The 26,394-nt window shown below is 41.0% G+C and overlaps 1 protein-coding gene across 1 annotated transcript; it reads left to right on the top strand.

Moving 5' to 3' along the window:
- The first annotated feature begins 744 nt into the window (after nucleotides 1-744).
- Nucleotides 745-23,186, top strand: pla2g4ab (phospholipase A2, group IVAb (cytosolic, calcium-dependent)). The gene is made up of 19 exons (XM_080887291.1): nucleotides 745-1,035; nucleotides 3,103-3,216; nucleotides 4,379-4,460; nucleotides 4,639-4,787; nucleotides 5,325-5,438; nucleotides 6,298-6,335; nucleotides 6,838-6,970; nucleotides 10,513-10,649; nucleotides 11,009-11,231; nucleotides 11,502-11,616; nucleotides 13,659-13,796; nucleotides 14,028-14,117; nucleotides 15,942-16,004; nucleotides 17,149-17,279; nucleotides 17,403-17,511; nucleotides 17,911-18,095; nucleotides 18,168-18,357; nucleotides 18,900-19,057; nucleotides 20,439-23,186. The coding sequence occupies exons 2-19, from the start codon at nucleotides 3,193-3,195 to the stop codon at nucleotides 20,595-20,597; spliced, it is 2,238 nt and encodes a 745-aa protein (XP_080743417.1). The 5' UTR covers nucleotides 745-1,035; nucleotides 3,103-3,192; the 3' UTR covers nucleotides 20,598-23,186.
- Nucleotides 23,187-26,394: the final 3,208 nt, after the last annotated feature.

The following is a 26,394-nucleotide window of genomic DNA, read 5'->3' on the forward strand; positions in this document are numbered from 1 at the left end:
TAACAAGTAGACAATCTTTTTCCTTCTTTCTTTCTGCCAGAAATCATTTTTGGGAGAAACAAGCTTTTTTATCCACAGAATATTTATTTTCTATTCTCACTCCTTCAGTGCTACAGCCTTAAATTAACTAATTGTATGCGTTTTTGTTTGTTTTTTGTCCCCATAAAAACCGGAAGCTGTGATTTTAATTAATGTCTAATAATATTTACTGGTTTACACAACGTATTACCACGACAGGGGGGATTCTAATTTTTGCGTCATAACTTTTGCACTGTCCACTTCCTGCTGTGACAAAACAAATTTCCCACGTGTGGGACTAATAAAGGTTATCTTATCTTATCTTATCTTATCTTATCTTATCTTATCTTATCTTATCTTATCTTATCTTATCTTATTTAATATCTATAGCCTCTATAAAACCTATGAACAAACATGGAGAAATGATAAGTACAAATACTCGAGTACTCTTTGATTGATAAAAAATTACAAGTTTGTGAATCACCTCCAGAGAGATTCACAAACTTGTACTTTAAAAAAAAAAAAAGTGAACATATAAAACTCTTTTTTTCCTTGAATTGAATTTCACTGGATTAAATGAATCACCACCTAAATCAGTAAATAGTCACATGGCTCAAAGCACATCTTCGGAAAAATGTAAAAGACAGAAAAAATGAAGTTGGTCTCTTTCACAAACTTTCTTGAGCTTCAGCCACAGTTGCCACCTTGCGGTTGCTCATCGTGCACATTTGGAGAGCTCTAGCTCAAGTCTCAAAATCTGAGTCACAGACAGTCTGACTGCTACTCGGAAATTTCCTATTAAAAGAATCCTGACCATCACTCTTTAAATCCAGCGGTCATTTGAACCCCGCTGTATTTTTATTGTCTTCCGGTAGTTTTTTGTCTCTCTCGACGCGAACGTAACAAGCTACGACAGCGCTCACTGCCGGGTACGGTAGCACCTCCTCTCCACCTCCTGAGCTTTTGGCGTTACAGTATGAGACATTTACTGTGAGCTGATAGCATGCGCCTGCTGAGGTACGTGGATATTTCCTTTCATTTTTTAGACACATTGTTGTGTTTTAACAAACGGGTGTGGGCGCAGTTTAAAGGAGGAGGTCTGAGCCTTTGCTCCGAATGGGTTAAACAGCAAAGGCTTACATTTTACGCAACGCCGTAAGACAAGGAAACTCACAGGCCAGTTTAAATAGGACCGATCACTGCAGGGATACACAAGTAAAACTGAATAAAACTGAACTTAATAATGATTATTATCATGTTTATTATGAACTACCTTCATAGATATTTTATATCATGTGTCATGTTTATATAAGTGCAAATTCATAGTATCCACCACATCTTTACTGCCTTAGTAGGACTAACATTACTCAGCATCGCATGTAGCGCACTCATAACATCATCGATCCTTGTTTGATCTGCCCTTAATCTGCCGGGCTAATAAGAATAATGTAAAGCCTCTTAGCAGTGCCTAATGATAAGTTTTGCGTGAAGCCTCTAAGCCGTATAAGAATTAAATTGCAGTGACTCCTCGACGTAATCTTTCTCTGGAGACACGCACAGTGATTCACTGAAGTGAGTCTTCGACCTGCTCCTTGTGTGGCTCAGGTGAGCACACTCCCTCAAGAGGATCCTGACTGTGCTCCGCTGAAAGCCACAGTTGCGGCAGCTGTTTTGCATTATAGTCCGTTGCTGCAAGTCTCTCTTACGTTCTGCATCCTCATATGAAAATGTGCTGCCACGCGGCGCTTTGCTGAAGCTGGCACACTTGCAGAGCTCTGCATGCGCCTATTGTATGCAGCAGCGGAACAAGGGCAGCGTGAACTGGCACCGTCAGAAGTTGGACCACTGATGCAAAGTACGTGACCGCTTCTGTGAACACACAGACGCTCTACGTGCTCTCAGTCCTCTCAGTAATTACACACTTTGGTGAGCAGCAGAGAAAAGGCTGGTGACCTTCATATGCTATCAGTTGTACACTCGCACACATAGACATGCACATATCTATGCAAATTTCTTATCAAGATATGGTTTTCAGACATCACAGAGAAAGAGTTGGGGTTGCTAAAAATAGCCACCGTGCCACCTATTCTGCAAATGCGCACTAAGCTTTACATTTTGTCGTCCAGCATGTTGAACGAACCGCATTTATTCAGGGAAGACCCTCCTCCCTTTACCGTCATATTTTCTCGTTCTCTTAACATACGCTTGTGGTGAACACACACACACACACACACACACACACACACACACACACACACACACACACACACACACACACACACACACACACACACACACACACCATTTCTATTGGCCCGGTCCTCTTATCGGGATTTTGTGGCTCAGCACACTTCCCTTTACCCCTGCCAAGATGTAAAAGAAAAGACTTCACTGGTATTTGCGAAGCTACTTGTTTTTAAAAAATTCCAGTGCACTATAAAAAAAGTGTTTTGTTTAGGAAAGGCACCCTTTTAAGAGATACTGTCATATTATGGCGTTATTTTTGTGTCACTATTCTGAGCGCACGTAAAAAGAATTTGCAGGTGCAAGTGTTGCATTTTGAGGAGAAATTTATTTTGACCGAAGAAAAGCTGAATTTGAGTGAACAAAATTCATTACTGCCTGCAAAAAATGTATTTCAGTGCTTGCTATTATCCACACACACACGCACACACACACACACACACACACACAATAGCAGCCCCTCTCGCTCAGATTTTGCGCTCGCTGGCAATGTGTTGCTCGCGCTCTCAACATTTCTGCGCTCAGCTCTTTCTGTACACCGTTCTATTTGTGCCACAAAACCAGCCAATCACAGACTTGGATGCAAAAAAATCTGATTGGCTGTTTTGGTCTCCAATCAGCCCTGTTCTCCTCAAAATGCAACACTTGCACCTGCAAACTTTTTACGTGGCACAGAAATAACGCCATATAATATGTCCATTTGTTGCATCTCTGGCTAAAAGTAAAGCTGTAATTATGCCAGTATTTTGTTGTCGTTTGCATCACAGTTTAAATATGATGTTTTTTTCCGCCTGTTCAAACTCTAACCCTTTGTTTGCACTTCTTTGTTTCATATTTCAGGCTGTCTGTGCTGCAGTTTGTGACAGATATGTTCCCTTGACCTAAAGTTCACATCTTGACGAAGGCTTTCCTGCGAGTTGCTCACCTCACATGACAATGGCTTCCAATATAATTGTGAGTGTCGACACAGTGCGTGTTTACATAACTGTAAATAAGAGTGAGGCCAAAACAAAAGTGGACAGATTCCTTTGGCATCAACTGTGACACAAATAATTCTGTGGAAGTTCTTAGTTCACTGGTATTAAAAAATTTCCCTCTTATCGCAAGCCACAGCCTTGGGTCTAAGTATAACAATGAGCGTGTCAACGTCAAGGCCATTTTCATTTCTATTTTGGTGGAAGACAAGTTTGAAAGGGTTGGTTTAAAGGAAAAATATGCATAATATTTGATCAGTGTGACGTCTGAGTTTTTATCACGTAATTCCAGGTAAATTTCATTTATTTAGCACCATAATCATAAAATAATTAAGCTCACAGTGTTGTAGAGGAAAAACTGAACAAGCAGCCCTTTCAACAAGAAGGGGTGAGAGGGGAGCTATTTTAAAGCCGCAAAAAAGTCTCACAGCACTTCCTGTTTTAGAGATTTGCAAATGTCGTTGAAAACTATTTGTCTTTTTGGGTTTTTAAAAATAATTTTAAAGTGTGTAAAAGGCTGCCAGAAACAGGAAATCTTAAATAGTCACAATATCAAACTGCACTGCAACACACAGAAATTCAAAACAAAATCTATTCTGTGAGATTGGAGATATCTGATATCTAGAAATGACAAAGAACACTGTTGGGACCTTCAAGTAGTCGTATTGAACAGAATCCAATACTTTAACTTTCATTTCAGTGTGCGACCAAACTTTCAGGGATACGACAATGTAGCAAAAGGGAAGCTGAGGTGAAAGGGTTGCTGTAAAATATATAAATGGTTTACAGTACGGGCCCATTAAATGCTCATCAGTATGTATTAGAGTCACAGTATTTGGGAAAGGGCTACAAATTTAGCAGTACTGTCAAAATATAAAGAGAAAGCTGTCGTAGCACATTGTGAACACAGCTGGGAAGTGCATCCTTAACTGGAGAGTTCTAAAAAATCCAGATGTTCTCAATGATGCTCTCACTTGGGGCACGCCAGACTTCACTGAACCAGTGTATGTCATGCTGCAGTGCAGCCAACTGCTTGGCTGTGTCATCTGGATGTGTTCATTTTTCATTCTCAGCATGGCTGATGTGATTTTTTTCTCATGAAGCAATGAAGTGAGACTGAACTCTGAATGTCCAAATTGCAGGTGGAGCAGCAGTTTTCTCACAAATTCACAGTGACTGTAGTTCGAGCTCAGAACGTCACCAAGGGAGCGCTGGGCGACCTGCGTAAGTGCTCATATCATTTTTGCCTTACAGTCACATATTACCATGCTTTCCTTCATATCGTTGGAATCTAATCCATGTACATTTACAGCAAAAGAAATACAAAAGCACTTGATGATGGTTATTTTGAGGTTGGTTTTCGGCTGTGTAGTAACCCTGTGGAACTTGTTTGTGCGCCCAGTGGACACTCCAGACCCGTATGTGGAGATTTTCATCCCGACGGCTCCTGAAAGCAGAAGGAGGACCAAGCACATAGACAACGACATCAATCCAAAATGGAACGAGACCTTTCATTTCATATTAGACCCCAACCAGCACAACGTTCTGGAGGTTAGACCTGCATTTACTGTAACAGAGCGCAGCACAGGATGACAAGAAGTGATGTCATGGAGCGCAATCCCACATAAACACAGCCTAACACTTGTAGCTCGCCATGAGGTGATATGTTAATGTTATCCTAACATCTAGCCTTTGACTGACTCAAGTGTTAGTTTGGGGTAAGCTACTCAAGCTGCCTACATATTTACATCCATGACTAATGGAAAATCATGTCATGAGGTGACTTTTAAAGTCGACTGCTAAGGTCGGTGACTTTATGCGGTCTGCCACATCAAGGCTGAGTTTCCATAGTTTCTAAATGTTTCTACTTTCTAATAACACCGTTTACAGTTGGCACAATTTGGTCCGACGCTGTTACAGCACTACGCTCAAAGTCGGTGAGGTCCTTCCATGTTTGTGAAGGCAATCGGCATATAACGTCTAAGTCATAATCAGTTTAACTAATCGACAAAACTAGCCAGTTGGAAGACGTGAACACCGGCCACAATTTCTATTTGAGTATAAACTGCTGTTGTTTATGCCCAACAGTTAACATTAATGGATGCCAACTACGTGATGGATGAGACGCTTGGGACAGCATCCTTTGAAATCTCCAAACTCAATGTGGGCCAGACAAAGACGGAGGTGTTCCTCATTGGCAAAGTAAGAAAGTTAATTTGTCCGACTTTCATTATTTATCGTCATTATGTTATAAGCAATCATGTAAGAGGTTCGTCTAAAAACATAAAAAACCCAATCTGAATTAGGGTCATCTTCTTGTGCGCCTCTAGATCTTTTTCAGCACGGCTGCTATGTCTACATTACTTTATAGAAGTCTTGTTCTGACCACATGGAAGTGGATGAAGTGGCAAGTAGAGCAAAAAACATAGTCTGGCTCAATTTTCTGCTCCTCATGCCTCAGAAGTTTGCACTAAAAGCTTTCATTGTTACACTAATCTAATTTAATTGTGCGCACAGCTAAAGACAAGTGTCTTCTGTGCACCTCGAAAAAGTTGGATTCTTTGAGCTTAAACTGCTTGAAAACAAAAAGTTTGATGCAGGACTTCACGTTCGCTTACGGGTCAACTTTGAACTCTATGTTCTTCACATGAATATAGACATAGCTAAATTTCCATAGAGTAATTTACAAGCAGCGTGAGTGTTGGAAGTGGTCCAGAGATCCACAGAAAGACTGCCTTGAAGAGCATATCAGCCCTTTAACTGAAAAAAAGCTGCTGGAAGAAGATAAGGACCTAATATTTTAATTTGATATTTTGTTAATGTCCTAAAAGAAGTGTCAGTGTATGGCCACAGAGGCAGATTTCGCATTAAACGAGTATGGAGGCTACAAAGTATCAGCAAAGTAACCTTGTAAGGTTTTTTTGTTACAAATCACAATAGAAAAGTACAATATGTATTTCCAAGAGACTTTAAAGGGATCAGTTGTGTTTCTGTGTTTATTTCTTGCCCTCAACCACAATTAAATAATGTATAATAACCACATATTTAATTATTTTGACAGGCAACCAAAGTGCACTTAGAGATGTCACTGGAGATCTGGTATGTAATACCTTCAAAATCAAATAGTTTTATTTTGTTTCACAGCAACATTTACTGTTTAACCTAAAATCAAACTAAGCTCTTCAGAATTATTGCAGGTTTAAAACTGCAGAAACTCCCCTGAAGCATACCATAGGTTAAAACTAGAAAGTAGGTGCAGCACGATTCAGCAAATGTGAGCTGAGTCATTCTAACAATAAGATTAATGAGAATTTTGATCGCACAATTGTGGGAGGATTTCAAAGAAAAAATTGAATGTTTGAGAGGAAATTCAGTGAAAAAAGAGTGTGTAATGAATTCCTTGAGGCCATGACTATTTGTGGTTGTGTTCTCCATCAGATATCCCCCAAATCACATCACCATCAGTTTCAGCATTATCAGTAGTGTTATTAAGAGATCACAGCCTATCTCGGCCTCTAAATACAAACTGAAACACGTGTTTCCGGTGCTGCTTTCCTGGGACTGCTTTGGTGATCTTCCCTCTTGTTGCTTTTATCTGCAGTACAAACCTGGACCTGCGGTTCAGCCACACCCTTTGTGACAAGGAGAAGCAATTTAGAGAAGCCCGTCGAGAAAAGGTGATGCTCGGCATCAAGAAGCTGCTACGCACTGAGGATCCTTGTCACCCAGAAGAGGTGTGGATCAAAGTCCTTTTAACACACATTTTACATGCAAACTTTGCTAAAAGTAAAACAGTGTCGGTGCTGAACTGTGGAATAACCTGATGTTTAGTCTTGATCATTTGTGTGCAAAAAAACCTTTTGGAATGAAGTGAAGCTGTTATATAGTTACTTTGATCATATTTTTCATTATGGCAGCGAATTGTTTGGAGCTTAATGATGCTTCAAAATCTGCACCCACCACAGTCTCAGTGTCAGTCTGAATGCTCTGGTTTACTTTCAGCACTGTGTACACGCTATACTGAGTCCCAAAAGGTGATCCTGTTCATCTGGACGTTTTCAGTGGGAGAAATGTTTGGTTACTCATCCAGGTGACTTCTTCAGTCTCAGCTGACTGCAGGTTTCCTCAACCTTATAAACAGTACATTTGCATAATGACTGAAACCACCCACTGAAGGAACAATGGGCTGGGAAGTCAATTTCTTGATCATTAATATGCAAATTGTCATCACCATTGATCAACAACCACCGATCAATGGCCTTGAGTACCATTTACAGAGAGTTGAGAAATGGCTGCAATCACAGCACTGTACAATGGTGAAATGTACCCTTAGGCCCCCCTCCTCGATTCAGAGATGGTCTTTCCCTTTTCACCTAAATGGCCTCCTTGGTTTCCTCGATGTATAAATCATGCCTGGTACTTAACAGCGTACACTGCATTACTCTGTTTGTGTCAGGGGAACCAATCCTTGGGGTGGACCAATTTTTGGTGCAGTGTGTTTTGCGGTTTAAAAGCCACAGAGACACAGTGTTTAGAAATGTGTCTCAAATGTTTCGATACTCCTGTCACATACAGGATCACAAGCGTTTTCGCTTCTGAGACACTCGGATGACAAAACGTTTCTCCCACTGAAAACGCTACGTCCAGATGAACAGAATCAACCTTTTGGGATTTACTTACCTGGATGATCGAGCTGCATAAAGACATTGCTATACTGAGTGTCTTATGGGGAGGGGCAAGCTCAAAACATAAATGGAAATTATTAACATTATAATGCCTCTAAGTCCGTTTTACTCTCATTGAAACTCAAAAAGTTCAGAGCCATCCAAGCTTTGACATCTTCGAGGCAGTTCAAAAGGATTTGGATGGAGCCTGGGCCATTTGGTGCTAAAGACAAATCAATTTGGCAGTCGTCTGCGTAGCAGTGAAAGGCTATTTCGTGTTTTCTAAAAATAGACCCCAAAGGGAGCAGGTATAATGGAGAAAGAAGAGGGCCAAGGATTGAGCCCTGGGGCACCCCACAATTTTGATAATCCCATTTGAATTGTAGCTTCAGTTTTCGGTTCTTATCTGACAGAAGTGGCACTCAGTGTGGTCTTCTGCTGTTATACCCCATCTGCTTCAAGATTTCACGTGTTGTCTATAAGCAGATGCTCTTCTGCACATACTGGTTGTAACGACTGGTTATTGAGTTACTGTTGGCTTCCCATCAACTCAAAGCAATCCGACCAGTCATTTTGGCTCAGAGAACTGCCGTTCAAGGGATCTCTACAGTAGGGCTGTTCGATATAATGATATATATCGGATGGCGATATAAAAACGTCTATGTTTCATTTTACGCTATCGTTTGTTTCGTGGTGTCGCAAAATAAACTGTTTACGGCAATATTTGTTCATCGTTTTGATGCTCACTGTAGTGGCTATATTAATTTCTTAAAGTTCTCTCTTTCTCTTATATTTAATATAACCACACTACACACGGACAAGCGACTGTTTTTATGCGTTGTCGTTAGCAACAACGACGGTAAAACCATCGCGTGTCCGCTTGTGTATGTTCCACATAAACCTTTCACAATAAAGCTCAAGATCCTGTTGAGACTTTTCAAAATAAATGGAATCACGTGAAAGAGTATGCAGATTATTTACGGATGAGAAGTAAAAAAGAGCCGCCAGGTGCTAAAAAAATAGACCTTAGACGTTAGAACAGGCTTTTCCCCGCAGCACGCCGTGTAATAAACACTCACAAAGAAAACGGCGGCCGTTACAACTTATGTCTAAAAATGTATCGTTTCATGCATCGGTTAAAACACTCGACTCCAGCTACATGACGCGCAGCTGGAAACACTTCATGCAAGTCGAGCTGCCCGAGATTCACAGAACTTACAGAAAATGTTACATTTTTGTGATTTATATCGTTACCGGGACGATAGAATTCTTATATCGGGATATGAGATTTTGGTTATATCGCACAGCCCTACTCTACAGTGTTCTGCTGTAAGATGACATTTTCTCCCTGCAGCCGTTAGACTGTACAATCAAAACTGCTCCCAACAAACATAGATGTTTACATCAGTGCTATAACAAGTTCTACTGTCATAACTTGCACATTACTTTTCTCAGTTCATATATACACTAACTTATTGGAAGTTACATGTCTACTTTTTAATGCACAGGTACAACGCACAATCTGCACATTTCCAGTTATTCTAAATATTCTTAACTATTTAAACATCTTTCAGTATCCTGCTCTGTTTGCACACTACAACCTGGGTTTGCCACTTATCTGTACTCTAATTTTAATAACTGTACAGTACTCTGCTTTGGTAACTATTATCCATTATGTAAATATGTAAAAAATGTGTTTCTGTTCTGTGTCCTGTTCTGTTTATATGTGTGTGTTTTTTCTGCTGACACAACCAAATTTCCCCTTGTGGGACAGTTAAAGAATTATTCTATTCTATTCTATTCTATTCTATTCTATTCTATTTCCAATTATATATTTTTGGCTGATAGGAATGATGGATGTGAAATCTGGACTCATTGTGCAATTGTTACCTCCCTTGAGGTCGGTTTCATTAGTACCAAATAGCACAAAGCGTGGTGAGTGTGCTGACTTTAGGGAGGGTATTCGTGCTTGGTGCTGACTTTCAGATCTGCTGGCTTTCTAAATTCATGACCGTGGTGCAGCTTTTGACACGCTGCATTCTCAAATTTAAAATAACACCTCAACAATTCTCACACCAGGAAGTAAAAGACAAGCCTCATACAGCTCCAATACTCTGAGCTGCACTAGCTTTCCCAGTGGTGTGGTTTTGGCTCGATGCCTTAGGGCCACGTCTGTTCATGTTTCTAACATGTGACGGAAGCTCCAGAGGAATGAGATATCCAGTTCCATGCCTTCCACCGTGCCACAACAATTCCTCCACAGTGACTTTGTAATTCAGAAATGACCATGCAGACTGGAAAAAGAAGCAATGTTGCACAATTGCAGTTTTGAAAAGCTGCAAATCTACCAGTCAGAAAACGCTGCAAAGCCATGATGCAATCAGCAAGCTGCTGCCCATAGAGACGGCAAAAGGAAATTACTCAAGATGAAAGAATGAAGTTGAGACTCATAGCTGCTGTCATTTATTCTGTAACAAAGGTGTGAGTAAGCATGGCCCTGTCTTCTTCCTTTTATGACTGTTACTGTGTGTGTGTGTGTGTGTGTGTGTGTGTGTGTGTGTGTGTGTGTGTGTGTGTGTGTGTGTGTGTGTGTGTGTGTGTGTATTTTACAGGTGCCAGTGATAGCAATAGCCGGGTCAGGAGGCGGTTTCCGCGCCATGGTGGGGTTTTCGGGCGTTATGAAGGCCCTGTTTGAGTCCGGGGTCCTCGACTGTACCACATATATTGCTGGCCTCTCTGGATCCACATGGTCTGTTTTTATTTCACCTCCTCTTTGTTTCCTTTGCACCCTGCCTCTGTCTGACCTATTTCTAAAGACACCTTTTCATTTTTACACATTTTTTGCCACTGCTACGTTTCTCTCTCGTTTTATTTCCTAATTCTTCCTCGGTGTTGCTCCTCCCTGCTCTGGCAAACTTTCCACCCTTCCCCTGCTGGTATGAAGTCTTCAAGCAGGCACCTCTGGCTTATTTCTGTCTCCACGACTTAGTGGATTTAACTTCCTTACAAGTAAAGTACCTGCATAAACCTCATAAAGAGGTATATTGTTAAAACATGTATTAACTGACATGGCATCTGTGTTAACTTCCTCCCTCTTTACTCCTGCAGGTACATGTCAACTCTCTACTCCAACCCTGACTTTCCAAATAAGGGCCCGAAGGACATCAACAGTGAGTTGATGAAGAGAGTTAGCAGTAACCCACTTAGGCTGTTGATGCCCCAGCACATCACCCACTATATCCAGGCCCTGTGGACCAAAAAGGCTTCAGGACAGCCGGTTACTTTTGCAGATATCTTTGGTATGCTCATAGGAGAGACACTTATACCCTCGGTAAGAACCTCGTATGTGCTCTTTGTTTTAATGCTGACAACACTCCATATTCCCATGTCTGATTTTTTTTTACCAGTAAGTTAGTCAGTTCCTTCCCTTTAAATCCATCTGCCACTTCTTCTCTTTTCTTCGAACTGCCATCCGAGTTTATCGTTCTTCTTTTAGTGTCACATAACTGTGCAGTCATATTGAGATAGAAATCTGAATCTTATGACTGACGTGTAAAACTTGGTGTTCAGATGATTAACACTGAGTGTTCTCTCCTACAAGAGAATGGGCATCAAGCTAAGCGACATCCAGGAGAAAATAAACCAAGCCCAGTGTCCGCTTCCTCTTTTCACATGTCTGCATGTCAAACCGGATGTTTCTGAGCTCATGTTTGCAGGTAAATATGTCTCTTCTGTTTGACACCTGCAGGTGTCATACGTTACATTATGTATCCTAAATCCTTCAAAACAATATTTTGCATATCCATATATCATGAGTACATGATACGATGACTGAAGCCACATGCAAAATAAGTGAGCGGTACATTTCCATATAATCCCTGTCTGCTACCATAAAGAACATGTGGCAAGATGTGGTTGGCTGTCATCTAATGAAAGCCCTGTGGTCAGTGACGTGGGAGTTTGTACAGTACAAAATGTTGTACAGTACTTCCTAAATTCTAATATAGCTCCCACGCAATCTTGGACTCATCTCTGAATATACACTCTCTACTAGTATTACAGAAAACTTCCTGAAACACTGAAATTCTTCTAAATAAAACTGTGAAAATAAATATTCTGATCATGTTTCGCTTTCAAGTTTAGACTTTTCTGATGCTTAGCAAGAACAAACTCTTCCTATCCGCGTTCACCGAATTCCATCACGCCGTCAAACTGTTTATCGAGGAAATGTTTGTGCTTCTCTTCACAAATCTAAATTGTCGTGGGCGGCTGAGTTTTGGATTACAAACTGCCTTTCGGCTATTTTAACAATAAATACATTCAGCGGTCCACACAGGCAGGAAACAATGACATACACAGACAGCCTTCTTCACGGCATCTCAGTGTGTGAGTGTGTAGGAAACCGACTACATCCACGTCGTTTGTTACAGCAGGTTTATAAAAAATGAATATATTGTTCAGTGGCACTTTGATACGCATAAGGGCAAGGCCAAACCTGCTGCCAGTCTAGATTTACGTGTTTTCCATCATCAGTCGTTTATCAGATCTTTAAAAGTAAGATTGAAAGTAAGATAAAACTTGTTTTTCTCTTTTATCTGCTCATCTAAAATCTCCAATGACAATTTCAGTAGAAAATTCCTGGCTGCCAACTGAAGCGAGATGTGAAATAAGCTGCGATTGTTGAGGTTTCCGAGGTCTGAGTAGTGTCACCGTGAGAGTATGCGTCCATTTGTATGTCTGTGTTCCCTTCAGTGGCTATTTATGGGCGAATACGTGTCTGTAAAAGCAGTTACCAATATGTCATAACGACATGTTACATCAGGTTGGTGTATAAACACGCCATGAAGAGTCTCTCCTCTCCCGAGTCTGTTTCAAAGCGGGGTTTGTGGGCCCCGGGGCACAAAATTAGTTTTGGTTTTGGCTCCAAAAAGCAATAGGAAAACAACACCCATCCAGTAAATGCAGATAGAAGCATCCTGTTGATGAGCGAGTTCAGAGCAGAATGCCCAGACAGGTTCAAGCTCAGAGAAAGATTATTGTAATACCGAGAATCACTCCACAGACATTCTCAAGAAACTCTTGGAGTATTCATCCATGCACATCCCTTTACGGCCAGAACGTACCCATGTTCAGGCATCTTTGAGTAGAAAAGGAGAACGGTGGCATCATTTCTGTAAAACCTTGGAAATCATCTCTTGCAGTCTCACCAACATGGACCAGATTCTGACAGGAATGTTCCAATATAATGTGAAGTCAGTGATATAATAAACTGAGATGTTTTGACAGGAAAGGGAAGTTGTGCCTACTGTTGATGACCAGTAGCTCAAAATGAGAACTGTGTGTTAATCTTTGACGACGTCTTTTTGTGAGAGAGATGGTGTGTGGGCGAGCGTGCGACTTTGACATGTGCAGACATGCAAAGCGAACATGTTTTTTTTCCTGTTGACGTTGGGAAGTGTTATCCCTGAGCGGTGACTTAAAGATGGCCATCTCTTAAAGGGCAGCAAACTGTGTAAACTGTGTCAAATTCCCATCGGATGTGTTGGCAGCGTGACGCAGGGACAGTATTAATTGTTTGGCAGCTGGTTCTGTTAATTGTAAGCAAGGCATTGTCAAGTATATGTAAGGTTTATTTCCATGCATGACATTTTTATCCAACAATGTAGCCTGTGTCAGAGTGCACAATGCAATTATGCAATGCAGTATTACTATTGTGTGTTCCTTATTGTGACCATAACACTGGGATTTCAACCTGCAGACTGGGTGGAGTTTAGCCCGTATGAAATTGGGATGGCAAAGTATGGCACCTTCATGACCCCTGACCTATTTGGAAGCAAGTTCTTCATGGGAACTGTTGTGAAGAAGTACGAGGAAAACCCTCTTCATTTTCTGATGGGTGAGAAACATGTTTTCATCTGCAGTCATACAAAAAAGAAAGGTTTTCCACAGGACTTACAAGCTTCCCTTATTGCTTCCCGAGGAAATAAAAGGGTCAACGAATGTGAGCACATCTATAAAAGCAGACATTTCAGAGGTTTTCTGATCTGAAGCGTTCAGGAGCAACAGGTACAAGTAGATACAATAGATACAAGATTCAAACCTGACATGTTTTTTATGTTTTTTTTAGGTGTGTGGGGAAGTGCCTTCTCAATTCTGTTCAACAGAGTGCTAGGGGTCAAGGACAGAGCTGGTGGCAGCACCATGGAGGAGGAGTTAGGTAATATTTTTCATTCTGTTTGTTTGGACTGAACAATACAAGTGCTAAAAAACCCAGAAAGTGACCCGATAATTTTGCCGCAAGGCAGATTCATCTGCCGATCAGAGGGCATCAAATAAATGGGTTTAGTCAGCAGACAAAATTTTAATTGTAGATGTGCACATTCCAAGCACTTATTTTAAATCAAGTATTATAAAAGAAGTAAAAATTGGAGTACTCGAGAAACGATAAGAATCGAAATGTTATTTCTTATTTTAAAAGCATAAGCTTCCATGTAGAAATGAAATACAAATCGTCCACACAGTATATGTGACGTATTTTTCGGACCAGAAGGCGCATTAATCAAAACAAAACAGTCAGATAAGTCAAACTTTACTCAGCTCATTCTTCTTGCTTCCTCCACTTCCGTACCTTTGATTCATTAATGTTGAATTCTCTGCAGCTGCTCTATTCCCATGTTGTTGCACTATATTAATGACTAACCTCGTATTGTGGATGGATTATCTCAGTTGTTCTCCTGACTGATGTTTGGTCCGTTTACAGCATCCTGCCATGCGATTGCATTTGTCCCTAACCATCAGGAACCCTCATGTTAACTTTAATCGAGTGGAAAAAAGTTAGCGTTCAACCTCCAGCTTCACTGTGTTTATGCTATGCTAACATAGCTGTGTCGCTAGCGATCACGTAGCACATCATTATATACCAGCTAGCCCAACTTCAGTAACCCTACAAACGTCACTGCTGTTTAGTTTTCTGTCTTCATTTATGTTGGAAGTGATAACAGAGCTGTACGTTTGAATTTTTCAGAAATCTCTCAGTCAGAACATGCTATATCATGTTTAGGTGGAAGCTAGCGAGCTAACTTCCTGCTAACTTCTAACTCTGTTAAATGTAATAAATTCTGTTTTCATGGATGCCTGGATGTTAAACTTAATTATTACACCTGGTAAAGCAGCAACGCTGATCATTTTATTAAAGATGAAAGAATTTAGACAGTTTTTAACTCTCAGTGATGCTGCAGTGTTCGATTGACTTTGGGACCTGAAGCAGAGTTTAGGACCCAGATTCCTCCGCGAGGCTCCTGACTACGGCAGCCGTAATGCTCCGACAATCCGTCAAGTGGTGCAGCTTCGTAGCGGATTATAAGCACTGTCGATTTTTGAGAAAATTAAAGGATTTTAAGTGAGCCTAAAAGTGAGGAAAACACGCTACTTATTTTATACAGATTTACTGAACGTAATCTGAAATTGGTGCTTTTAGTCATGGTTAGCTGGCTACTTTGCATTAGTTTATGTTTTCATTTTTTAGATAATCTCTTTGTTTTGGTATGAGCATCTGCTGCTGAAATAACTTCCACAGCGCAGTCTCCCACTGACACAGGCGTTCAGTCATGTCTGAGAGCCTATTGTCACAGTCATGTGTCACACTTGAATTTGTTTTGTTTAGAATTATTTTCTCACACTTAGCAGGTATTCCCAACCTCATTTTTTTCTCACTATTTATCATGGGATTCTTTGAGTGTTTATGTAATGTTAACGCAACAGCGGAAAGGCATCAGGTTCTTTTGCCTGGTGAGATGACTCGGTTTGCTTGAATGCACATGTTAGGGTGACCTTTTACATTGAGACGCACTCTCACAATGTGTTGGTTGTGCAAAAGCGTCTCCACCTTACTAAAGAATGCATTAGTAACAGGTGCTCGCTTGTGTCAGGTCTTTCTTTGTTTGATTTAAGTTCTGTAAAGTTGCATGATTAAACAAAAGTTTAGATGCAGTTTTGCCGTGTATATGAATCAAATTAACAAATGTTGCCTCGTGTCCTACAGAGCAGATCAAACCACAGCACATCGTTGGAGAAGACACCCTGGACGACGACGAGCCACGCAAAGGTGAACTCGGCGTTCCTTTTGATGGAGAAAAAATTAGGTTCAGCACACTGGTTGACACATTGAAATGTTTGAGCAAAAGTTGAACCCCTTGAGACGTTGTGAAAGTTTGTGGTAATGGTGCAAATTTTGTCTGTGTTTTGCAACTGCATGGGAGCAGCTGCCGAGGTCAGATCGCGATAAAGTGCTGATCGGCGTGCTTTTCTGCCGCTATCCAACAGCCAGAGTTTGCATTGTTTTTATTTATTTTGTTTTTATTCAGGGTCTGACTTTGATGATTGAAGCCAAACATTTATGTAAATATTCACGTAATTGCCTTTTCTTCCTTCTTGAAGAAGTGTTTGCACTACCCCCTGAGTGAATTTTTAGAAACAGCTATATATAGACAAAGAGGAAGAGGCGGAGAGAGAATGGGTGGGTGGATTATAAGGGTACAAACAAAACCAACAACAGTGTTTGTTTCAAGTGACACTGAAGATGAAATAAAACTAGATAAGAAAGATGTTGTGATAGTTTTTTTTAAATTGCCTACAAGCATCTTAAGTGTCCATATTCCTTTACATATTTCAGCTTATTGAATATTTGCTGCTCTGACACATTAATGACGGATTTTTCTACTGGGTTTCATTTTCTTTTGAATGGTGGAAAGAATGCTTGTCATGCTGTCAGTCTTGGGTTTAACAATACAAAAGTGCAAAACAAAAGAAAAACAGGTCTGAAATCTTTCCCGCTGCCCCTCTCTGAGCACGTCAGAACCAAGCTCAGGGAGCAGCTTCTGTAAAATGGAGTTCTTCCTTCCCACTGTCGCCAAGCGGACAGTGCTGATTGTTGGTGTTCTCTCTAAAATTGTAGGGTCTTTATGTTACAGTGGAAAGCACCTTGATTGGCACTGCATCAATAAATTTCAATTGATGTCGTGCGTACAAGAACATTTAAAACAATTCCAGATTTGGAATGAATCAATACCCATAAAAAAAATGTTTTTGTACTTTTCGTGCAACATGTTAACACAGTTTTAGCACATTTATGCAACAATGCAAAATCATGTATTTTGTTGAAATGTATCTGTTTTTAATTACTTTTGTGGACATTATGCATTAGATTAACCACCTTTGCATATTCCACCTGGGGTTACTTTGGTTTTTAGGTGGGACAGAAAACCAGGAGGCAGAGGAGGAGTTTCATCGCACCGCTCAGGCCAGCTGGGTTCAGCGTATGTTCACGTCAGTCTTGGGCGACTCTGCTTTGTTCAACACAAGGGAGGGTCGTGCTGGAAAGGTACACGAATATATTCAATACATTATGCATACAGGTATGCGTGAGTCGAGTCTTCCTGCGTTAGTAGTTACAACAGCCTTGCATCGCTCGCTGTCCTAATCCTTCCTTGTCATCATTTTCCAGGTGCATAACTTCATGTTGGGCCTGAACCTGAACACCAACATGCCATTCTCTCCATTACTTGAGATAACACACGCTATGACACCTGAAGAGGAGGTGGATGCTGTCACAGGCAAGAATAATACATTGATCACAGTTTAATAAATGTGTATGTTAATGCAGTGAGGGCTGTAATCAAACATAACCTTAGTATACTTTCTCTACTGACTCAACTTCACCCAATCTCCATCATAACTTTTGGAAAACTATTTTGGAAAACTGCACAAATATCTTTGGTTGCTGAAAATATCACACATCTCTGTCTATAGAAATAAATTTAATGAAAGCTTCACAGGTCACAGCTGAGGGAAGTCGTGGCTTAAACGGTCACTTTAAGTTGTTTAATTCAAATAATATTTGTATTTGTAAATGTATGAAAACAAATATGCGGTCCTACTTCCAGTAAAGGACAAGTACCAAACGAAACAATTTGCTCGGTGAGTCAGGAAGAATAAAATTTATCATTGCTCAGATCCCGATGAGTTCGATCGAATCTACGAGCCTCTGGATGTGAAGAGCAAGAAGATCCACGTAGTAGACAGCGGCCTGACCTACAACCTTCCCTACCCCCTTATCCTGCGCTCGCAGCGTGGCGTCGACCTCATCATCTCCTTTGACTTTTCAGCTCGACCGAGTGACTCAAGCCCTCCGTTCAAGGTAAAACGGGACTTTTTGTGGTCATAAATGATTCATGTAAACAGCAAGTCTAACAGGATTTGCATCTCACAGGAGCTTCTCCTCGCTGAGAAATGGGCTAGAATGAACAAGCTGCCATTCCCCAAGATCGACCCCAAAGTCTTTGACCGTGAAGGTCTGAAGGAATGCTACGTCTTCAAACCAAAGAGCGGTGAAAAGAACTGCCCGACGGTCATCCACTTTGTCCTCGTCAACATCAACTTCAGGAAATTCAAAGCGCCTGGTAAGTATGACTGTATGTGGAGGTTATGTGGGGGTAAAATTTCACTGTTGTGGCACATGAGGCATCTCTTCGTCAAAGCTGGACTGGGGGAAATTGACCATATTCAGTCAGCAGCCAGATGTTAGGCACCTCCTCTGAGTGACCCCAATAGAAACCATCTTCCCATCCTCCCTTTGAGTATGTGTGTGCTTACAGTAAACTACGAATTCCGTCTTTTTTATGACCCAAGTGAAATATGGTTCCTGGGGGAGTTAGGTGCTAGAAGGAAATCTCTCGCCTCAGTAGGCGGACCATATGTATAAACAGGTCATATATCAGAAGCCATGCAAACAAACACTATCACCTCATCTCCACTGCACGTCCTTTACATTAAATAGGTCATCCATTCAGATAAACAGAGTCTGTTTATGGTTTTGCACTCAAACGGAGAAGAATCGCAGTATACCATAACTATTACATCCGGTATCAGTTCAGCAATGAACAGTATTACATACATGGTTGAACTGAAAAGTGCCCCAACTCTTGTTGTTGTTAAATATCAGGCGTTGCCAGGGAGACTGAGAAGGAGAAGGAGCTGGCCGATTTTGACATTTTTGACGACACCGAGACACCATACTCCACCTTCAACTTCCAATACTCCAACGAAGCTTTCATCCAGCTTCATGACCTGATGGAGTTCAACACTCTCAACAACCTGGAGGTCAGTTTAGCGCTGCTGCAAAACTGGTGTAGCACAGTGTTACCTGTTGAGCCTATCACTGTGGATGTTTTCATAAGGCTTACAGGCATCGGTAGATTAAGTGATTCATGAACAGGTTTGTTATTGGCCAACTGCTGTTCCTTCATTTCCTCAGCTGTTCATTCTTAGTGTTGTCAGAGGGGAAATTTTGGATTGAGTCTACTCACATTTTGATTGTGCAACATTAGAAATTTCATCGCAGTCAAAACCGGATGGTACAGGCCTAAACTAATTCTCTAAAGGTGTGTCATTTATGTGACGTCAGGCTGACTTTCACTTGCTAACTTCTGAGTAACTATGTTGAGTAAGGGTTCAGCCTCTTTGATTTCACTGGGTGGTCAGGTGATGCAGACAGACTTACGCTGCCACTCAAGATATGTTCCGATGCTAGGCTCCAGCATTTTGAGCCCAGTTAGCCAGCAGCGCTAATATTTGGAAACGTACTGATAAAACCTCTGTCATTCATGGTTAATATAAAACAAATCTGCCCACCGACACTGATTCATATGAAAGTGCAAGACAGAAATTTCCTGGACTTACTCGTTTTTACATCGTTAAAGTGTCACCAGCTGAGCTCTGGGGATGTGTAGTGAGAACCTCATACAGGTTTACACAGTTGGGGGGATGAAATGATTAGTGAACATAAATCGGTAATAAACCTAAGCCTATGTAATCCACTAACTTTGGATCATTTATTAATTGACAAATATTAACTAATTACTAAATGATGATGTTTCCCAAATAATTGGGTTAAATACTAACTCTACACTTGTCAGGGGCGTATCCAGAAGGTGGGCATGGGGTGGCACCAGCCCCCCAAAATATGATTCCCCCACCGCTATAGAACTTTGCTGAATTTTAATGTACTTTTACATCTTTCAAGTATTTACGTGTCATGCTGCTTTTACTCTACTATATTTTGTACTCCTTACTGGCTCATCAGACATTACTCCCTCTGCTATTTGGGTTTTATTCTTTTTATGTGGCTCACATATCTTCATGTTGTACCTTCCATGTCACTTGGTTGCAGTGTGGCGCTGACGTTAAATGTTTTACGAGATCTTACTCGACCATTTAAATAATGACCCTTTAATTCAAAGTGCTGCTGTGTTGAAGAGCAGCTTTTTTTCTGAATGACTCAACGTGTATTAGATTTCAGGACAGTATGGTAGCCATACAAATATATGGAAATCTACCTTCCAGCATGATGTTATTCAAAATTCATCCAACATTATATTTATCTGAACTTTTTAACCTTTTTTAAATATCGCTCTTTGAATTTAATGTAGCAGCATTTGTTCCATATGAGATTACAATATGGACTTTGTCCCCCTCCCTGCAGGTTATTAAAGAAGCCATCAAGGACTGCATCGCGTCTCGTAAGGACAATCCCTCGAGCGTCTCTCGTCCTTTCAACCTCAGTGAGATCCCAAAAAAGAAGATTCTCAAACGAGATCATCAAGGAAAGCCTGTGAATCACCTTGGGAATAATAGCCAGTAGCTTCGGTCTAAGACTTCAGGGCTTTTGGGGGATTATGTTTTCACCTTAGAACGAAGCATTTTCTTTTTGGAAAATGCTCTCATGCTGATCTTTTCTTTGTGTAATAGAGATGCTTTTGATTTGCTCTGGGTTTGATATGATTTCTGATAAAGGGCTACTGCAAGGAAGCTGGATGTTACATGATATGATATTATTTCATTCATATACAGCTTTCACCTGGGCTTACGTGCACTATAGTGACTGCTGGCCACAAACAGCTGATAGGTGCTTTCCCTGCAGGCTGTGAGAGACAGACTAGAAAATGAACCAAACAGTGCAATGTGAGTGAATTGGTTCCATATCCACTGAGCAACCCAAACTACAATTTTGTTTATTGTGCCTGTTTTAAACTCACATGCTCATTCACTTCACTTCACTTACATTTTCTTGCAACATTCCCAAATGTCGGTGAGGAGACTGCATTTGGATCTCACAGCCGTGTGTGGACGTTTCTAAACACTGAGCTGTGTGAACGGACACATTGCAGGAAGCCGTTCCTGCACTGCGTCTTTTTGTGAGCTGAGCTCTTTCCACACTGAACGTGTGACAACAGAGCATGCAAATCACCTCTTTTTTTTTTTTTTTTTAATTACCGGATGGCTTGTCTAAACATGCAAGCTTGTTTGAAAACATGGATGGGGATATTATCGGTAACCATTGGTTTTGTTTGATGGCAACTTCTAAACACTCCAAGTGCACCCCCCTCTGGATACCTCAAACATCCCAGTGATGTTTACCCACCTACAGCGTAGGAGCACTCCCTGCTCCCCTCTAGGGAGTGCCTCATATTAAAGCCATTTTGGAAAAACAAAACTGGATGCCATGGAAACGGCCCTGCTCCTTCTCTCATCCGGTTCTGTGTCCTGACTCCATGGTTTCAGGGTGCTTTTTCTTTTTAAACACAGTGTTTGTCCCCCCGCCTCCCAACAAACCCAGCTTGCTGCCGGATCTTTTCAACAGTGAGGTGCAGCTTAGGTCAAAGTGAGGGCGCGATCACGAGACCTGCCCACAGCTGAAAGGTGTTCCCTAGTGGCAGCACCCAGTGGAATTTTACACACTACACCTTCACCTGCAGCAGTGGAGGCCTGAAATCAGACACACTACACCTACACCTGCAGGGGCCCAGAGGCTGCACGCGGAGCAGGGGAATTTTACACCGGACACTTCCGGCCCTCACGCTCTTACGTTTCAGCCGAGGTTGTTGGAAAGAAACCGAGAAAACAAAACAGTCGTTTGCAGTTTTGCTGCAAGATGAAACCACGAAACTTTTGCAACATGCTTTTTTTTATTTTTAGCTGATTTCTATCAGGTGTTTTTTTCCTGTTTGTTTGTGTAGTTGCATTTTTTTAATAGCTGTAAGCATTTCCTCATTTCTGTTGTTCTTTTAGAAAAAATGGTTTTGGATAGCAGCAGTTTTTTACTTCCTCTTGTTGAATCAGATGAGAAGATTGACAGCGTTATATTTATGTACTGTAAAGGCTTATAAGTGAATAATTAGCAGTCAGGTACAACACAGCACAAAGACAGAAAATGGGCTAAAAAGTTACTTAACTGTTGAGCTTTTAGTAATTGCTGGATGGCTTTTCTTGCCTCAGCACAGAGTCCATTGACCTGGCAGTGCGTCACATCAAGGCTAAATCTGGTTCTGGTGATCCCTACTGTAGGAGAAACTATTGCAAAGTGTGTGTCTGTCTGTGGACACTTTGTCATTGTGTTACCTTCACAGCTATGATTTAGTCCCAACACTTGAATGAAAATGAAGGCCAACTTCTAAAAGTGGGTTTGGTCTAACTCATTTAAATCATTTCAGTTGTTCAGTAGTCCAGAAATAACTACTGAACTGCTGAGCCAGGGGACTGTGGATACTACCACCATCATTGTTGTGTCTCTACCAACTCCTGGGAGACATTTCTGGCTGCTAAATGTTCTCTGCGTGTGTTAAAAAGCCTGTTCCTCTTGGCGCTTATCACTCTGCTGTTCCTGTTTTTAATGGGTGCTTATCTCTTGTTGTTGTTGCTAAAAAAGAGCTACTTGGTAAGAGCAGAGATGATTGCAAAGTGAGCTGTGAGAGTGAGCCACAAGATAAGAGTTGTTTGTTCGAAAGCCTTACATAAAACTTGTTTAGAGGTTTGGGTTTTTTTTGCAGATTAATGTCAAATTAATTTAAGCGAAGCTAACCTGCTGCTGGCTATAACCATAGGGTGAATGCGGTGTCATTGTATCAGGGCTACTTAAGAAAGTGAGTGATTGTGTTTCCCCATAAATGTTAAAATAGCAAAAAAAAAAAAAAAAAAAATAGCATCGACTATCTTATGAAGACATCCTGTCGAGTTCTGCCATTAACCTTTTCATATTTTACATATTGTTTTACTTTAACTTTGATTATTTCTACTATATATTCGGCCACCTATGACCATGTTTACATGTTACAAGATCCAAAATGGTCAGCTGTAGTGTATAAAACATTTCTGTGATTAATAACTGTATTATGACTGGCAAAACATAACATACATAATGTTTATGTGCATTGTTAAATGAGATTAATAAAAGAGAATTTATCTCATGTGTAATCTTTTCTGTTTAAATAGTTGAGACTCTTTCCTCATCCGTGAGCCCCCTCCTGAAAAAACACAGCAGCTGAGGTCAAAGTTCAAGGTTCGGGTTCAACCATGACCTGCTTTAGTTTGGCTTGTATTTAAAAAGAACTGCGTCAGAGTATTAATGTGTGTGGATGTCGGAGTGTGTAAAAGTCTTGAGTCACCTCTCATTTCTTTATTTGTTGTCAGGCAAATTGAAAATGGGTTCAGCAGTTTATTAAATTGAAATACAGTATTTGATATGACCGCCTTATTCTTCAACACAGACGGAATTCTCTGAGGTAGATGACTTGTCATTTCTTTGAGTAGTCTTCAGGAATATTTGAAGGATGTTCAGAGCTCTTCTTTGGATGTTGGCTGTCTTTTTTCCTCTGTCAACATGATCCCACACAGCGTCATTAACTTCGGCTTCGGATACAACGTGTTCTCACCCCCAAAGCATCGATATATTACGCTTCCGGGCACCCAACACGTCACTAGATTACGAGATTGAAAAAATGAGGAAACATGACAACCGTTTGAAATGAATCTATACATGTACATTCATTTTACTTAAATCGCTTGGAAAACACTATGTAACGTCATTAAAGTGCTGGTTCAGGTTAGGGATAAGGTGAGGGTTAGGGCTGGAATACATGGCTGGAATCTGTGTTACCGCGGGAGCATCATCCTACTGGATTTCATCCATAACCCGGCGCGTAGCATAAGAATGGGGACGGTCACCTTTTGTGTTCCTCGGGAACGCCAGATCGTCATTATATTACGCCTCGGGAATGAGAACGGGCTGCGCTCCTCTGAAAGTGGTCATATACAAAGAGTGTAATGAAAATGTGTAGCTATTATACCACCATATTGATTTCAAGGAATTTACAAAATTTTGCCCTCGGGTATGTAAATACCTGAAAAATCAGCTTGTATTGACTGGCATCACAAGAAACCCCAAATCCTAACGAAACAGACCGTTTTCAGCAGTATAGAGCATTTTAACTGTGACATGTTAAACAAACCAAAAGGAATGCATTTGTATTATTTTCCATATAAAGAAGTAACTGGAGGGTGTGCTTCAACTATTGGGCGATTGCACCATGCCAGTTCATTGTCCATCCACTAGCCAGACTTTGGATGTAGGACCAACATTGTGGATTTTGTCCTGGTCGTGGAACAGTGGACCTGCTCTTTGTCCTCTAAAGGATATTTGTTAGTGTGTGTGGGTTCGCCCATCCAGTCGGTTCTTCAACCTCATGATCGATGCAATTATGCGCAGGACCTTCAACGGCCGCCGCCGTGGAATCGAGTTCGCCGATGACCAATCTTCAACTGACTTGATGTTCACGCATTACAAGGCTACAGACATCCTATGCAACGTTGTCCAATATGCTCAACCATATGGCCTCAAGATCAGTGCTGAGAAGACAGAAGTCCTTACTACTGGTGGATCGCCAGCCACCGTGTATCTTGAAGGCATGTAAATCTAACAATTCAAATACCTTGGCTCTCTGGTGCAGGAAAAGAAAGTGGATTCAACAGCTGTCAATCGGTGTCAGCATTCGCCTACCTCCATTGGTGCATCTGGAAGAAGACAAACGTCACCCTCATCATCAAAATCCACCTGTCCCACACACTAGTATTGCCCATTCTTCTCTATGGATCTTTGACCCGGGTCATCCTCAAACATGACCTCAACAAGCTCGAGGTCTTCCAAATGCACTGTTTGCATCAGATTTTCCCAGTGTCCCTTCGTGACCATCTCGGCAACAGCGCGATACGTGGTCAGTGTAATCAGCAGGCCTCGATGGAAGAGCTTATCCAGAAGCAACGACTGCAATGGTTTGGCTGAGTGTAAAAGTGAAGCTGTTGATTTATCGTCAATCTGCATTCCTATCTTCACCTGTGGTCAAGAGCTCTGATTAGTGAGTTTCCTGCAAAAGGGTGACTGGGCTGTCCATTAGAGATTGGGAGAGCTTGGTCATTAGAGACGGATTCCTAGTAGAACCGCTGCAATTGGCATGAGCAGTTACTGATGTCAAATGCTGATTGGGATGCATCCTGAGAGGTTACATGTCTCAGCTGGCTTGGGAACAACTTGGTTTCTCCTTCAGACAAGCTGCAAGAGGTTTCCGGGGTGAGGGAAGTCTGGTCTCCTCTGCTCAGACTGCTGCCCAACAACCCGAACTCACATAAGTGACAGAAAACAAATGGATGGATAAAGATCAGTTAGTGCTCACACACCCTTTGAAAAACTGGAGCCAGCGTTCTAACTTCTGAGAACAGATAATACAATCTGTGTTATTTCTACAAGCCCAAATCAGATAGGATTGTCTTGATTTGGGCTTGGAGATTACACATCTGAAATTAAAAAAAAAAAAAAAAAAAAAAAAAGGCTCGTGAATTTTAAAAACTGCAGATGCTTACGTAGTCTCTTACATCACAGAAAACAATGTCCCTCTTTTTAAATCAGTTTTTTGTAATAATTTATCTGTAAGAACCATTTTTGACTCATTGGTAAGTACTGTAGTTTATAAAATGCAATGACATCTCTACATCTCTGCTTTGTTAATAGTTACCTAACAGTATGTGAGATTAATCATTTTCGGTGGAGGTAAATAGACCAGTGGCCAGTCCCAGACTTCCTTGATTGCTCACGACTTCCTTTTACTAAAGAAATCGTCTATGTGAAAGAATTACCTAATGCAATGGGAATATTTGGTTCCAGGAAGAGGGGAATACACACCGATGCAGCGATTTCCTTTAAATCTCAGTTTTTCAGTCAGAGAGGACTGTTTTGATTTGAAAATGTGATTTGAGGACCCGTACCAAATATCGAATGATGTTAACCAATAAATGTCAAAGTAGTGATGTTACAAAACGTGACAAAACGATTCCCTTTGACCTGCATGATAAAGAAAACCACACAGAGCCTCTAAAACTTGGAGACCTGCTCCAACAAAGCCCCCGCTAAATTATTACATTCCCCAATTAAATCCTCATCCAAAAGCAATATTCTCCTTGTGTGAGAGTACTAATTAAGTGCTTAGGATAGTTTGCTATTCTGTTAGTCCTTTCCTCTGGCACGGAAGCACCTGGCCAGATTCCCAACAGATTTGCCCAGAGTCTAAAAGCTCTGTATCGGCATCTTTTCAGAGAACGTTTCAAGTTTCACC

This window comes from Rhamphochromis sp. 'chilingali', assembly GCF_963969265.1.
Source record: "Rhamphochromis sp. 'chilingali' genome assembly, chromosome: 7".
Lineage (NCBI taxonomy): Eukaryota > Metazoa > Chordata > Actinopteri > Cichliformes > Cichlidae > Rhamphochromis > Rhamphochromis sp. 'chilingali'.

What these genes read in the sequence shown, in the direction of transcription:
- pla2g4ab (XM_080887291.1), top strand. Translation starts at nt 3,193, where the DNA reads ATGACAATGGCTTCCAATATAATT. An exon ending in GGGAGCGCTGGGCGACCTGC is followed by an intron (nt 4,461 to 4,638) that starts GTAAGTGCTCAT and finishes TTGTGCGCCCAG; the next exon opens with TGGACACTCCAGACCCGTAT. An exon ending in CAGGAAATTCAAAGCGCCTG is followed by an intron (nt 18,358 to 18,899) that starts GTAAGTATGACT and finishes GTTAAATATCAG; the next exon opens with GCGTTGCCAGGGAGACTGAG.